The sequence below is a fragment of the Schistocerca nitens genome, chromosome 7, assembly GCF_023898315.1.
Source record: "Schistocerca nitens isolate TAMUIC-IGC-003100 chromosome 7, iqSchNite1.1, whole genome shotgun sequence".
In the NCBI taxonomy this organism is placed as follows: domain Eukaryota; kingdom Metazoa; phylum Arthropoda; class Insecta; order Orthoptera; family Acrididae; genus Schistocerca; species Schistocerca nitens.
In genome coordinates this window covers 460,095,631-460,117,746 of record NC_064620.1, presented here as the reverse complement: position 1 = coordinate 460,117,746, position 22,116 = coordinate 460,095,631, and the positions used below count along the sequence as shown (strand labels likewise).

At 42.6% G+C, this 22,116-nt stretch overlaps 2 protein-coding genes across 3 annotated transcripts in view; one reads left to right on the top strand and one right to left on the bottom strand.

Annotated features, from left to right (window-relative positions):
* The window catches only part of LOC126195691 (cilia- and flagella-associated protein 45-like), a 141,965-nt gene that overhangs the window by 23,763 nt on the left and 96,086 nt on the right, over positions 1-22,116 (bottom strand). The window contains exon 8 of the mRNA XM_049934319.1: positions 8,161-8,376. Within this exon, the coding sequence (XP_049790276.1) occupies positions 8,161-8,376 (216 nt within the window). The remainder of the gene's footprint in view (positions 1-8,160; positions 8,377-22,116) is intronic.
* The window catches only part of LOC126195165 (cyclin-H), a 77,133-nt gene that overhangs the window by 25,215 nt on the left and 29,802 nt on the right, over positions 1-22,116 (top strand). Inside the window, exon 2 of one of the 2 annotated variants that reach the window (XM_049933675.1) lies at positions 14,884-14,972. The exons of the other annotated variant lie outside the window; for it this stretch is intronic. The gene's annotated coding sequence lies outside the window, so the exon portion shown is untranslated. The remainder of the gene's footprint in view (positions 1-14,883; positions 14,973-22,116) is intronic. 2 annotated transcript variants of the gene reach the window in all.

The window sequence follows — 22,116 nt, the reverse complement described above, 5'->3', positions numbered from 1 at the left end:
AAATTCCTCGCGTGGAGTCGTTTATACATGCTCCCTCGATGGATTGTCTGACGAAGAAATTCAGCACTACCTGTCTGACCAGGCGTAACGGCTGTTCATAGAGTTATGAAAAGGGTTGACACGAACATCATTCCAACCCGCACTGTCTTCTTGACATTTGACAAAGTTCAACTCCCATCCAAAATCAAAGCAGGCTATGAGATAATTTCCGTTCGCCCTTACGTCCCAAACCCTACGCGTTGCTATCGATGCCAGTGGTTCAATCACACCAGCCAGTCCTGTTCCAATCCGGCCAAATGTGTTACGTGTGGCAAGCATGCCCATGAGGGTGCTTGTCCACCTCCATCCCCTCGCTGCATCAACTGTATGGGTGACCACGCTGCTTCCTCTCGAGATTGCCCCGTTTTTAAGGACGAAAAACTCATCCAGGAAATAAGAGTGAAGGAAAAGGTGTCGACCTTTGCTGCTCGAAAATTATTCGCCAGTCGACAGCCCACCGTGCCTCAGACAGGAAAATACAGCACTGTCCTTGCTTCCCCTCGGCCAACAAAGGAGGCGGCCACGCAGACTTGCGACCTCACCTTTAGTACCACGGTCGTCAGATCGGCCAGCGCAAAGATCGCCCGTTCAACCTCACCACTTTCGCCTGCCCACTCTATGGCTCACCCTTCATCGGGTTCTGCTAAATCTCGAGCCCAAAAGTCAGACGCCAAGTCTTCGAAAAAAGAGCATACTCGTGAAGAGTTTTTACGTACCGCAACTTCCCAACCCTCGGTTCCTCCTTCATCTAAACATCATACTTCCAAGAAGGCTACAAAGAAACCCAGTTCCTCTCCTTCTCCGCCAAGGCGTGTCCCATCTACAGCACCACCTGGCGGATATCGCCCTCGGCCGTCTTCTGTGTCGCCGAGGCGCACTGCTGGTGGCCGGTCAACCGGCCGATCGCTGGTGGCAGGAGCTGCTCCTGACCAACCTATGGATCAGGATCTTCTGCCTTCGGCTGAATGCCATTCCATGCTGTCGGTCGCAAGCTCTGAGCAGTCGTTGAGTTGACAGCACCCTTGGTCACATTCCTCCATTTTCTGTTCACCCTATGTCCATTATCCAGTGGAATATCCGCGGCATTCGAGCCAATCGGGATGAATTGTCGATCCTCTTACGATCCTACTCGCCGGTCATCTTCTCTTCAGGAAACAAAGCTGCGTCCCCATGACCGCTTCGTTCTCCCTCATTTTCAGTCCGTCCGATATGACCTCCCCTCTGTTGAAGGCACTCCAGCCCATGGAGGACTCATGATTCTTCTCCATGATACTCTCCATTATCACCCAATCCCCTTAAACAGTTCCTTCCAAGCTGTCGCCGTCCGTCTTTCCCTTTCTGGATACACATTCTCTCTTTGTACTGTATACATTCCATCGTCCACACCAATGGCACGAGCTGATCTCCTTCATCTTCTTGGTCAGCTTCCACCCCCCTATTTGCTGGTTGGGGACTTCAATGCCCACCACCCGCTTTGGGGATCTCCACATCCTTGTCCACGTGGCTCACTATTGCTAGACGTCTTCCACCAAGCGGATCTAGTTTGCCTCAACACTGGGGTCCCCACATTTTTGTCTGCCTCCAAGACAAATTTATCTCATTTGGACCTTGCGGTCGGTACTGTTCCGCTAGCTCGGCGCTTCAAATGGTTCGCCCTTGATGATACACACTCGAGTGACCACTTTCCATGTGTCCTTCGACTGCAGCCTCAACTGCCATATATGCGCTCGCGACGCTGGAAGTTTGCCCAAGCCGATTTGACACTTTTTTCGTCTCTAGCGACTTTCGATGACCATTGCTTTCCCAGCGTCGACGATGAGGTCACACATATTACCGACGTTATTCTTACAGCTGCGGAACGTTCAATACCATGCACCTCCGAAAATCCCCGGCGCCCCCCAGTTCCTTGGTGGAACGAGGCATGCCGTGACGCAATACGTGAGCGACGACGTGCTCTTCGCATTTTCCGTCACCATCCTACTTTGGCCAACTGTATCCGCTATAAGCAGCTCCGTGCGCGATGCCATCGCGTCATCCGCGATAGCAAGAAGGCAAGCTGGAAATTCTTTATTAGCTCATTTAACACCTTCACTCCCTCCTCGGAAGTTTGGAGTCGGCTTCGACGGTTCTCAGGCGCGCCTAGTTTCTCCCCGGTCTCTGGGCTCACTGTCGCGCATGATACCTTAGTGGACCCCGTCGCAATTTCTAACTCATTGGGTCAGCACTTTGCTGAGATTTCGAGCTCTTCAAATTACCCGCCAGCGTTTCTCCCGAAGAAACGTGCAGCGGAAGTGCGACCTCTTGCTTTCTCCTCTCAAAATCACGAAAGCTACAATACTGTTTTCTCCATGCGGGAACTCCAACATGCCCTCTCTTCTTCACGCTCCTCCACCCCAGGACCGGATGGTATCCATGTCCAAATGTTGCTGCATTTATCAACCCATAGTCTGCGTTACCTCCTTTGCCTTTATAATCGAATTTGGACCGACAGTACCTTTCCCAGACGATGGCGGGAAGCTATTGTCGTTCCCGTTCCGAAACCTGGAAAGGACAAACATCTCTCCTCTAGCTATCGCCCCATTTCTCTCACGAGTAGTGTCTGTAAGGTTTTGGAGCGTATGGTGAATTACCGTTTAGCTTGGTGGCTGGAATCCCGCAGTCTTTTAACACCTGCCCAATGCGGATTCCGAAAGCATCGTTCTGCAGTTGACCATCTTGTTGTTCTCTCCACTTATATCATGAACAATTTTCTCCGGAAACGCCAAACGGTAGCAATATTTTTTGATCTGGAGAGAGCATACGATACCTGTTGGAGGACAGGCATCCTCCACACACTGTTCTCTTGGGGCTTTCGAGGCCGGCTGCCCCTTTTTCTTTGCGAATTTATGGCAGAGCGCACATTTAGGGTGCGGGTGAACACTACTCTCTCCCGTACTTTCTCCCAAGAAAACGGGGTACCCCAGGGCTCCGTGCTGATTGTTGTACTGTTTGCCATCGCCATAAATCCAATTATGGATTGTCTCCTTCCTGATGTCTCGGGCTCCCTCTTTGTGGACGATTTTGCGATCTACTACAGCTCTCAACGGACCAGCCTTCTTGAACGACGTCTTCAAGGATGTCTCGATCGCCTCCACTCTTGGAGCATCGAAACCGGCTTCCGTTTCTCACCCAGTAAGACCGTTTGTGTTAATTTTTGGCGACGTAAGGAGTTTCTTCCGCCCTCCTTACATCTAGGTCCTGTCAACCTTCCATTTTCAGACGTCGCTAAATTCTTGGGTCTTATGTTTGACAGAAAACTGTGCTGGTCCTCCCACGTTTCCTATCTTTTGGCTCGCTGTCTGCGATCCCTTAACACCCTCCGTGTCCTGAATGGTACCTCCTGGGGAGCGGACCGAGTGGTCCTTCTCCGCCTCTATCGCGCCTTAGTGCGCTCGAAATTGGATTATGGAAGCATAGTCTACTCCTCTGCTCGGCCGTCTATTCTTCGGCGTCTCGACTCTATCCACCACCGTGGATTACGTTTAGTGTCTGGAGCTTTTTACACCAGCCCTGTGGAAAGCCTTTATGCTGAGACTGCTGAACCTCCGCTGTCCACTCGGCGAGCAGTCCTTCTGAGTCGTTATGCTAGCCATCTGTCTTCCATGCCTGCTAATCCAGCCCATGACCTTTTTTTCGACGCCTCCTTTGATGTAGGGTATGCAGGCCGCTCCTCCTCCCTACTACCCCCGGGAGTCCGCTTCCGTCAACTGCTCCATTCTCTTTCCTTCCGCTTTCCTAAAACCTTCTTGACAACTTGGGGTACAGCACCGCCTTGGCTCCGTCCCCGGATCTGCCTGCTCCGTGACCTTTGTCGATTTCCCAAGGATGGTACCCCTACACTTGTTTATCGTCGGGCATTTGCTGCTCTATGTGCACAAATGACGGACGCCACATTTATTTACACCGACGGCTCGAAAACATCGTTAGGTGTAGGGAGTGCCTATATTGTTGGCGACACCCCAAATCACTTTCGGCTTCCCGACCAGTGTTCGGTTTATACTGCGGAGCTTTACGCTGTTCTCCAGGCTGTCCACTACATCCGCCGCCATCAGCGGATACAGTACGTAATCTGCTCAGATTCTCTCAGCTCTCTCCTTAGTCTCCAAGCTCTTTACCCTGTGCACCCTCTGATCCACCAGATTCAGGACTGTCTGCGCTTGCTCCACCTGGGGGGCGTCTCGGTGGCGTTCCTCTGGCTTCCGGGACACGCTGGTATCTGTGGGAATGAGGCAGCCGATATAGTGGCCAAGGCTGCAGTCTCTCTTCCTCGGCCAGCTATTCAGTCGATTCCCTTCACCGATCTACGGAGCGTTTTATGTCGCAAAGTTGCTCATTTATGGCACGCGCATTGGTCAACACTTCCCCATAATAAATTGCGGGAAGTGAAAGCCCTTCCTTGCGCTTGGACCTCTTCCTCCCAAACGCGTCGTCGGGAGGAGGTAACTTTAGCTAGACTCCGGATAGGGCACTGTCTTTTTAGCCATCGACATCTTTTAAGCGGCGATCCTCCCCCACTCTGTTCCCACTGCTCTCAGCTGTGGACGGTAAGACACCTTTTAATTGAATGCCCCTATTTTAATCCGTTACGCTCCCGTCTACAGCTATCGCCTGATCTATCGTCGATTTTAGCAGATGACACGCGCTCAGCCGACCGCGTTCTCCAGTTTATTAGTGACAGTGAAATGACATCAGTCATTTGAAGCCTTTTTTGGGGATAACCAACCCCTTTCTGTAGTGGGTTTTTAAGCATTCCTTCTGCTTTTAGTTTCTCCAATTTTATGACTTTGTTCCCATTGCTGCTGGTTTTCAATTTCGGTTTTTTACTGTTTCCTAAGTCACGGGCTGGGCGCTAATGACCATAGAAGTTTTGCGCCCTAAAACCAAAAAAACCAAAACCAAACTTTTGTGGCTCTACAGAGCCCTGATTTTGTCCCATCCTGATTATAGGAGTCTTGCATATGGTTCAGAATCACCCTCAGCATTGCATGTACTGGACCCCATTCATCATTGTGGGGGTAAAACTTGCAACAGGAGCCTTCTGAACTAGCCCTGTGAACAGCCTACTAGTCGAGGCTGGAGACGTCCATTGCCTACCAGGCACAAACAACAGTTGCTGAACTACACTGTATGCATTCATAGCTTCCCTGAACATCCCAACTACTGTGTCCTTTTCCCTGGAAGGGAGCTCCACCTCCCACAACAGCGACACAGAACTGGGTTTACAATTGCTGCACACCTTCAGGGTCTCTGTTCGGAGATGCAACTTCCTCCACTGTCGCCTCTGGTGGGCGAGACATCACATCTGCCCCCATGACTTGTGCCCCAACCTCAGATTTATCTCAAAGTCTCCTTTGGTCCAAAAGATTCCACTGACCCCACAAGTTTTGCCACCTTTTCTTGGCTGCTCTCGAGATGTATCCAGTTTTGGAAATAGTATTCACCAATGGCTCAACAGTCAATGGACGAACAGGCTTTTCATCCACACATGCATGGTGCAGTGAACTACACTCTCTACCAGAGGGTTACAGTGTATTCCCTGCTGAACTGATGGCCAGTAATCTAACACTTTACCATGTTTGTTCGTGCACTGGCAAGAGTATCCTAATCTGTGGCAACTGCTTGAGCAGTCTCCAGGCTATAGAACGGTGCTAGGCGACTCACCCACTGGTTGCAGCTACCCAGGATCTTCTCTCTGATCTCGACTCACCCACTGGTTGCAGCTACCCAGGATCTTCTCTCTGATCTCGACTCACCCACTGGTTGCAGCTACCCAGGATCTTCTCTCTGATCTCCCTCAAGCTGATGGCCAGTCATTTTCATTTGGACCCTTGGTAATGCTGGGATTTCAGGAAATGAATGAGCTGACCAGTTGGCTGACCTGGTCACTGGTTCTGGAAATGGCTATCTCAGTACCAGACCTATGGTCATTTTTATGCCACAGATTGCGTGAAGTCTGGAACTCAGAATGGTCTGTCCTGATCTCCCCAAACAAATTGAGAACAATGAGGGACACCATGACCATGTGACAGTCTTCCCTGTGTGCTTCTCACAGGGAATCCTCCCATCTGCTGTCGACTCCACATTGGCCACACTTCACTGACACATGGCCACATTTTCCAACGTGAGGATCCCCCTCACTGCACTAATTTGGCTGCTTCGAGGTGGCATCTAAATCTTCCTGACATGCTCCCTCTGGTGCTAGCCAAAGCAGCTGATCTGATGTTAAGTATTTGCCTGCAAAGGTGGTTTGTATTCACCCCTGTAAGGTAGGGCATTTTGGTCTTGTTGATCGCCTGAGGGGTTGGTGGAGCACCTTTATCCTGCTTCCGCCCCTGAGGCCCCTTGTCAGACTTTGCTCAGTGGCCCAGCCTGGCCTTTATCCTTTCCACCTTTTTATTCTCTTTATTTTCATATCTTGATTTTAATGCCTTGTCTTGACTGATCTTATGATGACTTGTCTGCATTGACATTTTTCTGGCTTTTATTCTGTTTCTTTTCATTGTGTTAGTTACACTTAGGCTTTCCAAGATTTACCTTTACTTCCTTCCTTTGATAACCACTCCTGGTTTGCCACGTGACAGATGAAGGGATTGATGATCTTCCAATTTAGTCCCTTTCACTCCAAGCCAGACACCAACCAACCAACATACCTACCAATTGAGTCCTGCTTTGAAAAGAAATGGCACCGTAGACTATCACTCCTGGATGTTAGGCCGTATGGCGGGCAACAGTCAGGTTGGTATCCCACCACTCTCTGGAGCATCCCCAGACACGTCTTCAGCCTGGAATCTCATTGACTGGCGTAGAATTATCTTCAGTGGTAAGTCCCACTTCGAGTTGAGCCTCGATCACTAGTGTCTGGAGACACTCCAGACAGTGGTGCGATACCAACCTGACTGTCACGCACCTCATGGCCTGATAACCAGAACTGAAGAGCTGGGTTGCCATTTCTTTTCATAGCAGGACCCCTTTGGTTGTTATCCACAGCACCTTGAACAGTGCAGTGGTACATCGGTGATATTCTGTGGACCAATTTGTAGTCCTGGACTTACATTTCAGTAAGATAATTCCCACCCACACATGGCGCAAGAGTTTATGGTGCTTGTCTTTGTGCTTGCGAAACCCTATGTTGTCCAACAAGGTCGCTGTATCTCTCCCCAGTTGAGAATGTGTGGGGCATTATGCCTCAACCAGCTTGGGATTTGGACAATCTAACACACTAATTGGACAGAATTTGTCACACTATCCCTCTGGAGGACGCCCAACAACTCTTATTAGTCAGTGCCAAGCTGAATTACTGCTTGCGTAAGGGGCAGAGAAGGACCAACATATTATTGACTTGCTCAGTTTGTGAAACTCTTTCTCTCGAATAAACCATCCAATTTTTCTGAAATTGTAATGATTTGTTTGCCTATGTATGTACATCACATCTACTGACTACTGATTTCCACCCCCATTCAGATAATTCCTGTGTGGTGTGTCATATGCGGTTCCCCCCCCCCCCCCCCACCCTCTTTTCTTCTTTTCTTGAAGTATATATCGTGCTGTTAATCAGATGGTAGAGGAATTCAGGAGAACAAACAGGTGGCTACAGCAGGTGAGATGACCAGTGTGCTGCCTACAGTGGTATGACATAAAGTCCCTGTAAGATCAGTTGGAGAAAGGGATAATAAGGTGCTGTCATTCCTGTTCTTCATGTTGTAAAGGCAAAATGAAGCCATCCTTCTTGCTTTTGGATTTAGCTTTGGCATTTGCTTCAGCGGTACATTATTTAATGATATGTTCGGTGTGTGGAGCTTACGATGTGCATATTGCAGCATGTCATGTTTCATTATAAGTGTGTTGTTCAAGTTTATGGCTGCAGCAGGTATACCACTGGATCGGCCCTCTTGTTCTCAGTGATGTGAATGTAATATCTTGTCAGAGGCTCTGTGTTATCTGACCTGCCTAAATGGTTGGCTATAAGATTTTACTTTGTTCCCTTGTTTGTGGAAGAGATTAGGGAATCATTTGAGGTACTAACAGTCACACTGTCAAACACCTAAGCTCTCTAATGGTAATAATTATCAGAATTACACTCACTTCCTTTTTCATTCTGTCCTGTCTTTCATCTTCTTCTTGCCATTCTCTCTGTGCTTTTACAATGCGTTCAAACTCTCTCTTCTCTCTGGCTATTTCAAGTGCTATAGTTCTCCTCCTGTCAAGCATTTGTTCTGCCCGTGCTTTCTTCAGATCATCCTCCTCTTTAGCTTTCCTACGAGCTGCTTCTAATTCCTTTCTGCGCCATTCTCGTTCGACCTATGGAGAAAAAGCAGCGTCCGTATTATGTTCAGTGTATAGTACGACACTGAGAAAAATTGTTTGAGATTATGTACATTTAAAAGTGGCATGCAAATATATCCTATTGCTGGTAATCAAAATCTGTTTTTGTTAAGGTTTGATAATGCATACTCTTCACCTTAATATTCCTACACTTTCCACACCTATAATATTCACTTAATAGTTAGACAAATCCAAGGCTTGTTCTTTGGGAGTGGAAGTGGAAGTTGAAAGAAAAAGAAGAAAATAAGAAAAGTTTCCAAAATATAGTAGCACAAAAATTGCCAAAAACTGAACGGGGTAGTGCAGAGGAAGAGTGGAACCTATTTAAAACATCAATAATTAACAGTGCTGTGCAGGTAAGCGGCAAAATAAAGGGTAAAGTGAAAGACAAAGAAACCCGTTGGTGGAACAATAGAGTAAAAGATGCAATTAAAAAACGTAATATGACAAAGAAAAACATGGAGTTTCAAAAAAGAAATCAGAACCAGGGGCTGGTACCAAAAGATGAGCACAAGGCAACAACACTGAAGAAGGAATACTGACAAAAGAAACTCCAAGCAAAGATAATTGTGAAAGAAGAAAAGGAGAAGAGTTGGGAAATATTCACCCAGAAACTAGAGCAGGATAGCAAAGGGAACCGGAAACTGCTATATGGGTTATTGAAAAGGAAAAGATCTGGTAGAGAAGACATAAAAACGATTGAAATAGAGGATGGGGACATTTTCAGGGACATGGAAGGTATCAGAGAAGAGATGAAGAATTATTTTGAAATCTTACTTAGTGGGGAAGCTGCATAAGAAAGTCACGCCGAAGTCATTGAATTAGAGGAAGAGCAGGATCCAATCTCGTGGTTAGAAACTGAGAATTCCCTGAAACAGATGAAAAGTGGGAAGGCGGCTGGAGTAGATGAGCTGACAGCCGACATGATTAAAGACGCAGGAGTCCATGGAATACAATGGTTGCACTAGGTGCTGGGAGTGATATGGAAAGAAAACAAAGTGCTGGATGAATGGAAAAAAAAAGAATTATAATACCATTGTTCAAGAAAGGTAGTAGAAAGAAATGCACCGACTGCTGAGGAATCACACTGCCTTAAGATAATGGAAAAGGTCATAGAAAAAAGACTGCGGAAAATTCTAGAACACCAATTAGAGGAACAACAGCATGGGTTCAGTCGTAATAGGGGAACAATAGAGCTCATTTTATCCCTTCGTCAGTTAATGGAGAAATATTGGGGAAAAGGAAAGGGCTTGATAGTAGTATTCATGGGGTTGGAAAAAGCATATGACAGTGTACCAAGGGATAAAATATGGGAATGCTTGAGAAAACATAATGTTCTTGATTCATTAATTAAAAAAGTCCGGATGCTGTACGATGGTTGTGAGAGCAGTGTACAAGTAGGAGGTGGAAGATCAAAATGGTTTAAGACAAAAAGAGGTGTTCAGCAAGGCAGTTCGCTCTCCCCTTTACTCTTCTTTACACTTATGGACACAATCATGAAAGAAATCAAGGAAGAAGAAAATCAACGCTTTTGGTTTTGCTGATGATATTGCCATTTGGGTAGAGATGGAAATGGAGGTTCAGAGGAGACTAGATTACTGGAACAAAAAATTTAAAAAATTCAAGTTAACCTTGAGTAGGAACAAGACAGTGGCAATGAAGGTGAGCAGGACACCCACACCCTGCCACATCATACTGGAGGGGGAGAAGGTTGAATGTGTGAAAAACTTCAATTATCTGGGTAGCATCATATGACGCAATGGAAGTTCCAAACTAGACGTCTTAAACAGAATAACAAAAGGATATAGCCTCTTCCACCAAATAAGAAATCTAATCTGGGACAAGGAAATCCCTCAAAGAGCCAAACAGACCATGTATAAAACTTATTTCGTGCCAGTCATGATGTATAGTCTAGAGGCCTGTTTCATAAATAAGAGAGAAGAGAGTCAAATACAAGCATGTGAAATGAAGATCCTTAGGTCAGCTCTACAAAAAAACTAGGAGAGACAGAGTCAGTAATGATTATACACTCCTGGAAATTGAAATAAGAACACCGTGAATTCATTTTCCCAGGAAGGGGAAACTTTATTGACACATTCCTGGGGTCAGATACATCACATGATCACACTGACAGAACCACAGGCACATAGACACAGGCAACAGAGCATGCACAATGTCGGCACTAGTACAGTGTATATCCACCTTTCGCAGCAATGCAGGCTGCTATTCTCCCATGGAGACGATCGTAGAGATGCTGGATGTAGTCCTGTGGAACGGCTTGCCATGCCATTTCCACCTGGCGCCTCAGTTGGACCAGCGTTCGTGCTGGACGTGCAGACCGCGTGAGACGACGCTTCATCCCGTCCCAAACATGCTCAATGGGGGACAGATCCGGAGATCTTGCTGGCCAGGGTAGTTGACTTACACCTTCTAGAGCACGTTGGGTGGCACGGGATACATGCGGACGTGCATTGTCCTGTTGGAACAGCAAGTTCCCTTGCCGGTCTAGGAATGGTAGAACGATGGGTTCGATGACGGTTTGGATGTACCGTGCACTATTCAGTGTCCCCTCGACGATCACCAGTGGTGTACGGCCAGTGTAGGAGATCGCTCCCCACACCATGATGCCGGGTGTTGGCCCTGTGTGCCTCGGTCTTATGCAGTCCTGATTGTGGCGCTCACCTGCACGGCGCCAAACACGCATACGACCATCATTGGCACCAAGGCAGAAGCGACTCTCATCGCTGAAGACGACACGTCTCCATTCGTCCCTCCATTCACGCCTGTCGCGACACCACTGGAGGCGGGCTGCACGATGTTGGGGCGTGAGCGGAAGACGGCCTAACGGTGTGCGGGACCGTAGCCCAGCTTCATGGAGACGGTTGCGAATGGTCCTCGCCGATACCCCAGGAGCAACAGTGTCCCTAATTTACTGGGAAGTGGCGGTGCGGTCCCCTACGGCACTGCGTAGGATCCTACGGTCTTGGCGTGCATCCGTGCATCGCTGCGGTCCGGTCCCAGGTCGACGGGCACGTGCACCTTCCGCCGACCACTGGCGACAACATCGATGTACTGTGGAGACCTCACGCCCCACGTGTTGAGCAATTCGGCGGTACGTCCACCCGGCCTCCCGCATGCCCACTATACACCCTCGCTCAAAGTCCGTCAACTGCACATACGGTTCACGTCCACGCTGTCGCGGCATGCTACCAGTGTTAAAGACTGCGATGGAGCTCCGTATGCCACGGCAAACTGGCTGACACTGACGGCGGCGGTGCACAAATGCTGCGCAGCTAGCGCCATTCGACGGCCAACACCGCGGTTCCTGGTGTGTCCGCTGTGCCGTGCGTGTGATCATTGCTTGTACAGCCCTCTCGCAGTGTCCGGAGCAAGTATGGTGGGTCTGACACACCGGTGTCAATGTGTTCTTTTTTCCATTTCCAGGAGTGTATAAGGAGAGGCCTGCAGGTGACATTGACTACAGAGGAGAGAATGAGTGCTTTGAGATTGAAGTGGTTTGGTCATGTGAAGCAAATGCACCCGACTCGAACTCCACACCAGCATTTAGAGATGGAGGTACCAGGAAGAAGACCAGTTGGGTGCCCTAGAAAGAGATGAACAGACCAGGTTAAGGAAGATCTCAAGAGGAGAAGAGTAACATGGAATGTAGTGGAGAGGGAAAAGCTATACCAGGACAGAAACCAGTGGAGGCATATCGTTCACAAAGTTCCTACCTGCTTGCTGGAAGGAAATCCTGATAATGATGAGTTAAATAAATGGCACCACATTCACCAAAAGGTATGGTCAGTGCCTGAGTATGACAAGTAATACCAGATCAGCAAAAGAAATAGAATGGTAAACCAAAATATCACAAGAACAGAAATAAACTGAGAAAATACAAAGTAATCGACTGTTATGACAGTAGTGTGCCAAAACACTAAAATCTAAATTGCTTAATATTATAGTTTGTCATCCATATCAGATGTAAACAACTGAACAAAAAGTCTTTTAAATATGATCTAATGAAGTGCAGCATTTTTAGTCATATTTTCATTGATATTGAGTTTAGATTAGATTAGATTAGATTAGATTTACTTTCATTCCAATTGATCCGTAGTGAGGAGGTCCTCCAGGATGTGGAACATGTCAGAAAAACAACAATACATGACAAATATTTACAACTAAAACAAATAAGCTAATGTACCATTCCACAGGTCCCAAGTGGAATGATCGTCATTTTTTAATGAACACTAAGAGTCATTTTACAAATACTAATGCACTGAATTTAAAATAAAAAAGTTTTTTATTTATTTATAAGGTAATACAACTACTGTAATACTTATTTACAATGAACACATTACTGCACTGAAATGGTGCAGAAGTTAGATTATACTAACACACACACACACACACACACACACACACACACACACACACACACACACACACACACACACACACACAAATTTTCAATGAACACATTACTGCACTGAAATTGTGCAGAAGTTATGTTGTACTTATATACAATTCAGTTGGTTTTACTAAGAAATTCATCAATGGAGTAGAAGGAGTTGGCCACCAATAAATCCTTTAGGCTTCTCTTAAACTGAATTTCATTGGTTGTTCAGCTTTTTATGGCTGCTGGCAAGTTATTGAAAATGTGTGTTCCTGAATAATGCACACCTTTTTGTACAAGACTAAGTGACTTTAAATCCTTGTGAAGATTATTCTTATTTCTAGTATTGATTCCATGAATTGAGCTGTTGGTTTGAAAAAGTGATATATTTTTAATGACAAATTTCATTAAGGAATAAATATATTGGGAAGCAGTAGTTAGTATCCCTAGTTCCCTAAACAGGCTTCTGCAGGATGTTCTTGAGTTCACACCACATATAACTCTCACTGCACGTTTTTGTGCCCGGAAAACTTTAGCTTGGCTTGATGAATTACCCCAAAAAATAATCCCATATGACATTATGGAATGAAAGTAAGCATAGTATGCCAGCTTTTTCATTTTTATATCCCCTATGTCTGACAAAATTCGCATTGCAAACAGAGATTTGTTAAGACGCTTCAGCAGTTCTGTGGTGTGCTCCTCCCAGTTGAATTTATTATCAAGCTGTAATCCCAAGAATTTAACACTGTCCACTTCTTCTATCTTCTTGTCATCGTATGTTAGACATATACTCTTGGGACACCCCTTACAAGTTCTGAACTGCATGTAGTGTGTTTTTTCAAAGTTTAGTGACAAAGAATTGGCTAGGAACCAGTGATTAATGTCCACAAATATTTTATTGGCTGATCTTTCTAAGACTACATTTGACTTGCTATTTATTGCAATGTTTGTATCATCGGCAAACAAAACAAACTTGGCATCTGGTAATGTTACTGATGAAAGGTCATTGATATACACAAGAAAAAGTAAGGGCCCCAAAATGGAACCTTGTGAGACCCCACATGTAATTAGTTCCCAGTTGGATGAGGCCTGATAGCTTGATACATGTCTCTTTCCTAATAACACCCTTTGTTTCCTGCCAGAGATATAAGATTTGAACCATTTTGCAGCATTTCCTGTTATACTATAATATTCTAGTTTACTTAAAAGGATATTGTGATTTACACAGTCAAATGCCTTTGACAGATCACAAAATATACCAGTTGCCTGCAATTTTTTGTCTAATGAATTAAGCACATTTTCACTGTAAATGTAGATAGCCTTCTCAATATCAGAACCTTTTAGAAATCCAAACTGTGACTTTGACAGTATGTTATTTGAGATAAGATGGTTATAAAGATGACTGTACATTACTTTTTCGAAAATTTTTGAGAATGCTGGCAACAGTGAAATTGGACGGAAATTTGATGCTATTTCTTTATCTCCCTTCTTAAACAGTGGCTTAACTTCAGCATATTTCAGCCATTCAGGAAATATTCCACTAATAAACGACTGGTTACACAGATAGCTTAATATGTTACTTAGCTCAGAATCACATTCTTTAATTAACTTTGTTGATATTTCATCATACCCACTAGATGTTTTTGATTTTAAAGATTTTATGATGGACATTATTTCTGTTGGGGTAGTGAGGGTCAAATTCATATTAAGGAAGTTACTTGAAATGTCTGGTCTAAGGTAATCCATAGCAGCATCTACCGAACCTGACAACCCCATCTTTTCAGTAACAGTTATATAATGTTTGTTAAAAAGTTCTGCAACACTATACACATCTGTCACCAATGTATCATTTACTCTTAATGCTATTTGTTCCTCTTCATGTCTGGTTCTACCGGTCTCCTCCTTCACTATATCCCATATTGTCTTTATTTTGTTATCTGATATGACTATCTTTTCCTTGTAATATATTTGCTTTGACATCCGTATTACAGTCTTTAATATTTTGCAGTATTTCTTATAATGTGCTATAGCATCAACATTGGAAATGTTTCGGAGTGACAGATACAGTTTTCTTTTTGTTTTACAAGATACCCCTATTCCTCGAGTAATCCATGGCTTCTTTGTTGACTTTGCTCTAACCTTGGTAAGTTTTGGGGGAAAGCAGTGTTCGAATAAGGTAAGCACTTTATTAGCAAAAATGTTATATTTTTCATTCATGCCATGAACGCTGTAAACATCAGTCCAGTGAATGTCTCTAAGGAGTGTCCTAAAATAATACATTTTTGGCTTACTGATTACCCTTTTGAGCTCAGATTTAACAGATTTGATATCCTGTTCAGTATTAACATTTAACAGAAGGAACTGCATGTCATGGTCTGAGAGGCCATTGACTGTTGGTTTTGTAATATAATTTTGTTCATTGGACTTTTCTATAAATATATTATCAATGGCTGTTTGTGAGCAAGTGGCTATCCTAGTGGGGAACTTTACTGTGGGAATTAAGTTGAATGATAGTGTTACTAACTCAAACAAGTTCTTATTGGGAGAGTCTTTAAGGAAATCTACTTTGAAATCACCAGCAACCACTATTTCTTTGTTTTTGGTTGTTAAATGGGCCAGTACAGCTTCAAGGTGGTTGACAAACAGATTAAAGTTACCTGCAGGTGCTCGATATACACTTAATATTATGAAGGATTTTTTGTGAAATTCTAATTCTGTTGCACATGCTTCCATATGCTGTTCTAGGCAAAATTTATGATTGTCTATGTTCTTAAATTTATGACAGTTCCTGATGAATGTGGCAACTCCTCCTTTCTCCATTTCTGATCTACAAAAGTGAGATGCTAACCTAAACCCTGTAACACTTAAAAGTTCTATACCAGTGGTCACATGATGTTCAGAGAGGCAGATTATGTCAGCTGGGTTTGAAGACTCTAATTCATCTATGCAGATGGTTAATTCATTAATTTTATTTCTCAGTCCTCGAATATTTTGATGCAATAAAGATAGCTGACATTTCTCATTGACTGAGTTAAAATTGGGTGGAGTTAAAATATCTGCTGACAGTTGAAAATTCTTAACCAATGGCTGTTTATGCTGATGTAATAAGCTGGAATTATGTTTTTTGATTTCTTTCTCAAACTGAAGATTTGTCTCAGTTCTAACCTCTCTTAAAATTTGCGTTCTTTCTGTCCTCCCTACCCTAAAAAAGGGTCTTTTCTGAATCCTATAACCACTGGTATTTTACCACTCATGACAGTGCCTCCCCCCTTTAACTTTCCTGCTATTTCCCCAGCCAATTTACCCTTCCCCTTACTGTTGAGGTGAAGGCCATGCCTAGTATAATCCCACCTACTGAGAGAATCAGACTGAATGTATCTGAACAGCTTTTATGTTGAGAATATTTGAGGTTCAGCAAGATCACTGGGTCAGGTACAACTACACAGAAAACTGATAAATGTATGCACATAATAGTACCTCAGAAGCTATTGCATACAATAGAAGTGTTATTTAGATATATAAAATACAGTTAACATGTATCTTTGAACTTTTAGTAAAATGAACACTCTAAAACAGAAAATATTTGACGGAGACCATGAAAAACTAAGATAGTCTAGAAGAAAAAGAAGCCACGCATAGAGAGTTTATTTAACACATAATGGTTGGCTCACATTGGTGGCTTGTTTCGCGTTACTTGTAACATCTCATCTTACATATCCAAAGTAAAAAACCCCCTCTTTTCATATTTGACCCCTGTAGTTGTAAAACATGTTCTGAAACTTCAGAATCATTTCTCTATTCTAGGGTTTGTGTTTGCTTCAATAGGTTTTCATTAGTGTGGTGAGTAGGCTAATAAACATCTTGTCTGAATGCAAACCAGTGTTCTTCCTCCTCACCTTAATAAAGCCTGTACTTTCTATTAAATATTTTACTTTCATGGACTAGAAAAAATGGTAAGGAAGCCAGTCCACACTGGGACAGCTCTCATATGGGTCATTCTATGTCAAATCATCCAGAAATTTTAGGAAATGACACCCATCGTCACACAAATCCTTGAAAGTTTGGATAGTGGAAGTTTATCTAGATTTATTCACATTTCCAAGATGTTGGTCTTGCATGTCAATTGCTTTTTCACTTATGATAAAAACAAGTTTATAGATTCAGGAATTCAGGCTTTCATAGAGGAGCTCCTTTATAATTTAAAAATACAATAGTCCCTACAGTTTTTGCAGTGGAAGCTTGAATTTTTAGTTAAAGAGAAAGATTTATATTTTATACTCATGCTTCTTGTAGTGAATATCCATCATCTGCATCTCAGAAAAAATTGTAAATAATTTCTTTTAAACAAAACACATGCACGGACATTATAATTTTTTTTAAGGTATTTCCCCCTCATAGATACCTTTAAAAATATTCCATTATGTCACACAAAAAGAATCAGTTTGCAGAAATAATGGGAAGTGTGAAAAACAACGTTATTGTAAAAGAAATATTGAAGTTTGCTAATTCATGACTACCATTTTACCACCAAATTGCTGAAGTTGGCTACACTGGATTTCCCTAGGAGCAAATCATATCTGAGAACATTGTTTTATTGCCACTACAATTATTGCATCATCCAGTTCCTTTGTTTTGAGTCGTGTTCGCTGAGCGTGCAGTCCTGAGCTCTTGTACTGAGTTGTACTCAGTCAGTTATTAGTTAAAAATTGCATTGTTGCAGTTTTTAACTATTCATTCCAAACAAAAGTAAATCCCCTAATGTTACAATAATAACATGAAATAATTTTGTAATGAAACGATGGAATAGAATGATTTTTCATTATCTAATTACTTATTAGGTTACACCAATCATATTTTGAATTATTTACAACAGACATTGGTTTTATGGCTGAAGCAGTATGGAAAGTACAAGTAAGCAGTGTTTTCTTGGACAGTATTTGCAAGATATATGTGATAATGCCCTGACTTGTGTGAATGAACTGACTAGCGAAGAACAAGAACTTTTATTATGGCAAAGCAATAGTCATTCATACCGTGATTTAAGTGTTTTGTGTGTGTGTGTGTGTGTGTGTGTGTGTGTGTGTGTGTGTGTTTAACACAAAGACAGGTACCTGTACAGATTCTCTCTACATAAGAAAATTTGCTGTGATCCCTTCAAGCACCATAAATGATCTGTTTCATCTGGATTGCATGAAATTAGTTTAGAAAAGGCAAAGACCTTCAAAATGAGAGGCTTTAGCATTATTACTGGGGAGAAAATGTGCCCGACCTATATTTAACTTATTAATGAAAAACAAGCAAGTGTCGACCCATCACCAGACTACAATGTGAAGGTGCAGAATCCTGAAAAATCTCTGCTCAGTACTAGCTTAACTAGCTTAGGAGTAACTCCTGCAAAGCTGCATTCAGTTGCTCAGCATAGTTGGTCTACAGCAGCCAAACGAAAATTAGAATCAGCAGCTGGAACTCTGAAAACTAAAGTTTCACATACATATCAAGTTGAGCTGGCTTCTGATACAAGCATTATCCCTGACAGCGATTTAACAGAACTGGAAGAAAAGGCAAAACATCATGATGAACTCATGGACAAAATCAAACAGAAAATAGAGTATACAAATAATTAAGAAAAAATTCAGTTACTTACTCTTGTGCCGCCAACTTGGTCTCTGTGCAGCCCAACTACTATGTTGCATCTGCATATGAGTCTTCTTGGTATTTGGGAATTCTTGAGAAAGTGAATTGTGAAGAAGGAGACGTTACAGTGGGGTTCATGTATTCTCATGGACCATCCCCGTCCTATTGGCCTGATAATGATGTTTGTGATGTTACTTTCTCTCATATTTTGTGTGAAGTTGATATCACCACGGCAACAGGCCAACTTTCTAAGCAATGAGTCCTCAAAGTTGGTGAAAAAAAAAAGTGGTTCTCATACAAAAATATATTACCTAAGGATCAAAGTGTCTCGTCACTTAGCACCAGCATTTTGTGCAGTGTTGATAATATTGGCTTTTGACAAAATGCTTAGTTATTATAAACAAAATACTATGTGTTTTTACGTTGAGTTGATTTGGTTATGGTTCTCTCCCCCCTCCCCCCCCCCCTCCCCAGTGCCATTCATTTCTCAAAACTGATTTTTTGTGTGATGAAACTTTATTATTTGTAGATCACTTCCCAATATTTTCACTGTTGTCCGGGGGGGGGGGGGGGGGGGGCACTGTCCAAATTTTTTTTTCTAATTTAAAAATAAAATTAATTTACAAAAATTTAATTGGACAATTCTAACATTTTTTCAGAAATTACATGTCCGGAAGGATATTTAGGGAAAAAATTGCCAGCATACTATTTTTTGTTTAAAAACTGCAGCCAATTTTCAAATTTTTACAGTTTGCTTTGAAGTAATGCATTGCGTCAAACTTTCAGCAATTGCTACCAACAGAATGTACATAAAGCAATAAAAATGGGCAAAAGTACATGAAATAGATAGAAAATCAGTACACAAAATCTCAGTTCACAACTAGATAATGGGTACCATGGCCTGGATGACTTGACATGGAATGACCCATATCTCAACTAGCACACAAGGAGAGACTAGGGTTAAAACACTAGAATAGTACCTGGGAGGCCCAGGATCCAAATTACTGGCCAAGCGTTCTGATTCAGGCAAATGCGGAGGTGGAATTATTCTATTCATTCTCCATGTAACAGAACACTAGTGCTCTGTGCCTAATAATGCAACTACCATCGCTTATTTAATTATAACCAACTTTCCTCTGTTTCTTAAGCCAGTCTGTTCGTGTTTTTCAGAGAGTGGTTCCTGGAGTCCAGTACACAGTCATTCTCTTTCCAGTCCTTACACACAATCTGTTTTTACAAGTCATCAGTCTACTGAATGATTGATACAGCACGTTCTTGGGCCAATATCTTCATCTCAGGGCTGCACTTGCAACCTACATCCTCAATTATTTGTTGGTTAATTGCAATCTCTGCCTTCCTCTACAGTTTTTTACCCTCTTGTACCATAGACATTATTTGCGGCTGTGTAAACACGTATCATTCTGGCCCTTCTCCTTGTCAGTGTTTTCCATATATTTTTTTCCTCACCCATTGTACGGAGAGAGCCTCATCTTTCCTTACCTTATCAGTCCTTCAACATTCCTTTGTAGCACCACATCTCAAATTCTTCAATTTTCTACTTTTCTGTTCTTCAATAGTCCATGATTCACTACCATACAATCTGTGCTCCAAACGGACGTTCTCAGAATTTTTTTCTTCAAATTACGGCCAATGCTTGATACTAGTAGACTTCTCATCCTGTCCGGTAAGTCTCCCCTGACCTGGGGCTTTGGGTGACTTTTCTGCACTGTACCCCTTTCCCTAAACCTCTCCAGTCCTTTTCATTCACCCCTCTTCCTTCCCCTTCAACTCTTCTGCCAGAAGAAGGAGCCACTGGCTCCAAAAGCTTGTAAACATTAAATCCTTTTGTGTGTGTGTGTGTGTGTGTGTGTGTGTGTGTGTGTGTGTGTGTGTGTGTTCCCGTGCTGCTGTTTGTGAGTAGATTTTTTATCTATCCATTTACATTATATTATCAGTAATTGATTATTGTCATTGAAGTATTGTTTTTGACATTAGTTTTCCTCGCTTCTGATGTGAACAACCCTACTACTGAACTGTTCACAGTAACTCACTCTCCGCCCCACTTTCCTATTTGTAACAAAATGTATTGTCATTACACCATTGTTTGCTACTGTTTATATAATTCTGTATTCATCTAACCAGAAACCTTTTCTTCTTTCCATTTCACTTCGTGATTTCTAAATTGTGCCTTTGCATTTTCCTTTCCAACCTTTTTTAGCTTCCTATCACATTCAGACTTCTAATATTCTATGCTTTCATTCATAGGGTGCCACCCTTTCATTGGTTATTCTTTTTTTTTTTTTTTTTTTTTTTTTTTTTTTTTTTTTTTTTTTTTTTTTTTTCGTGGTTACCTCCCCATAGGCAATCTCCTCTCAGAGATCCAAATAGAGGACTAATCGCTTTATCTTCTCCATGAGGAGAGATTATTATGACACTTTTTCAGTTACAGACCACATGTTATGTGGATACACATTATATAGTGATTTTCATTGCCTTGCATTGTCATGCTGTTGATGATAGATGATTTTTCTGTGTTTTGTGGCAGTTTGACATCTCCAGTGCAAGAGGATGCCCCAGACCTCTTGCCCTGTTCTCTTTGACAAGGTCTGTGGTAGAACAAGAGTGACACTCAAACCCAGAAATGTTTGGCCACCATTGCTGAAGGTTTTTGTTCAGAATTTAAACAATTGCTGGTTTTGATCTTGGTTCCTAGAAGTTTTGATTACTAGTCAGAGGCACTACCCCTAGACAGTAGGTTACACGCAACTCAGCCAGTGTTGTCTAAACTGTATTAACCAGTCAAGAACTGTTAATTCATCTAAAAACTACAAATGATTGTAACTCTTTATCATACAGTATCAGCATGTTATGCAAATATGAACCAGTTTTCCCCCCTGAGGTTTTAAATTCTTGTCATGTCTAAAATAAGGCCTTCCTGTTCATTACTCCTGATATGACACTTGTAACAACTTTACATTATCCTTGCAGTCAATGCAACATGGTACAGTAATCAGATACTGGACTCTCCTTTGGGGCTATAGTAGTTCAAATCACTGCCCACTCATTCAGATTTAGATTTTCTGTGGTTTTTATAGGAGAAACACTGGGATTATTCCAAATGCTGCAGGTGATTTCATTCCCCAATCTGAGCTTGTTATCCATATCACATGACATCATCAGTGGGATGCAAATCACTGATTTTCTTCTTTTCATCTGTTGACTTAATACCTTGGTCAAGCCATATGTCATTTTTCAACTCCTTTTCTTTCATTTTGATTCATACTTTGTTACTGTCCCTGCTACAAAAATCGGTTTTACATGCCCTCATTCATTTGCCCCACCAAACCATTTGTCGCTGGTAAGAGTTGCTTTGTCAGAGGAAGGGCCAGTTGTGAGATGTACCATATGTGGCAGATAGAGTATTCTGAACAGTATAAAACCTTGAGAAAAGCAATGATAGCCAATTTAAAGAAAAACAATGAGGCCATTCTAAGATCCAGTTTAGAGAGCAAAACATGTGTAAATAGAGGTAAACAGAAACAGAATATTATGTTTGCCTAGAAGAAGATTATTGCAATAAATGGAGACAATGGTAGACTTACGTGTAGAGAGGAAATTTTAAATTTCATCAGGAGTTTTTATAGTAATCTGTATGCAAAACAAAAGGTAATTACATTACCTGACTT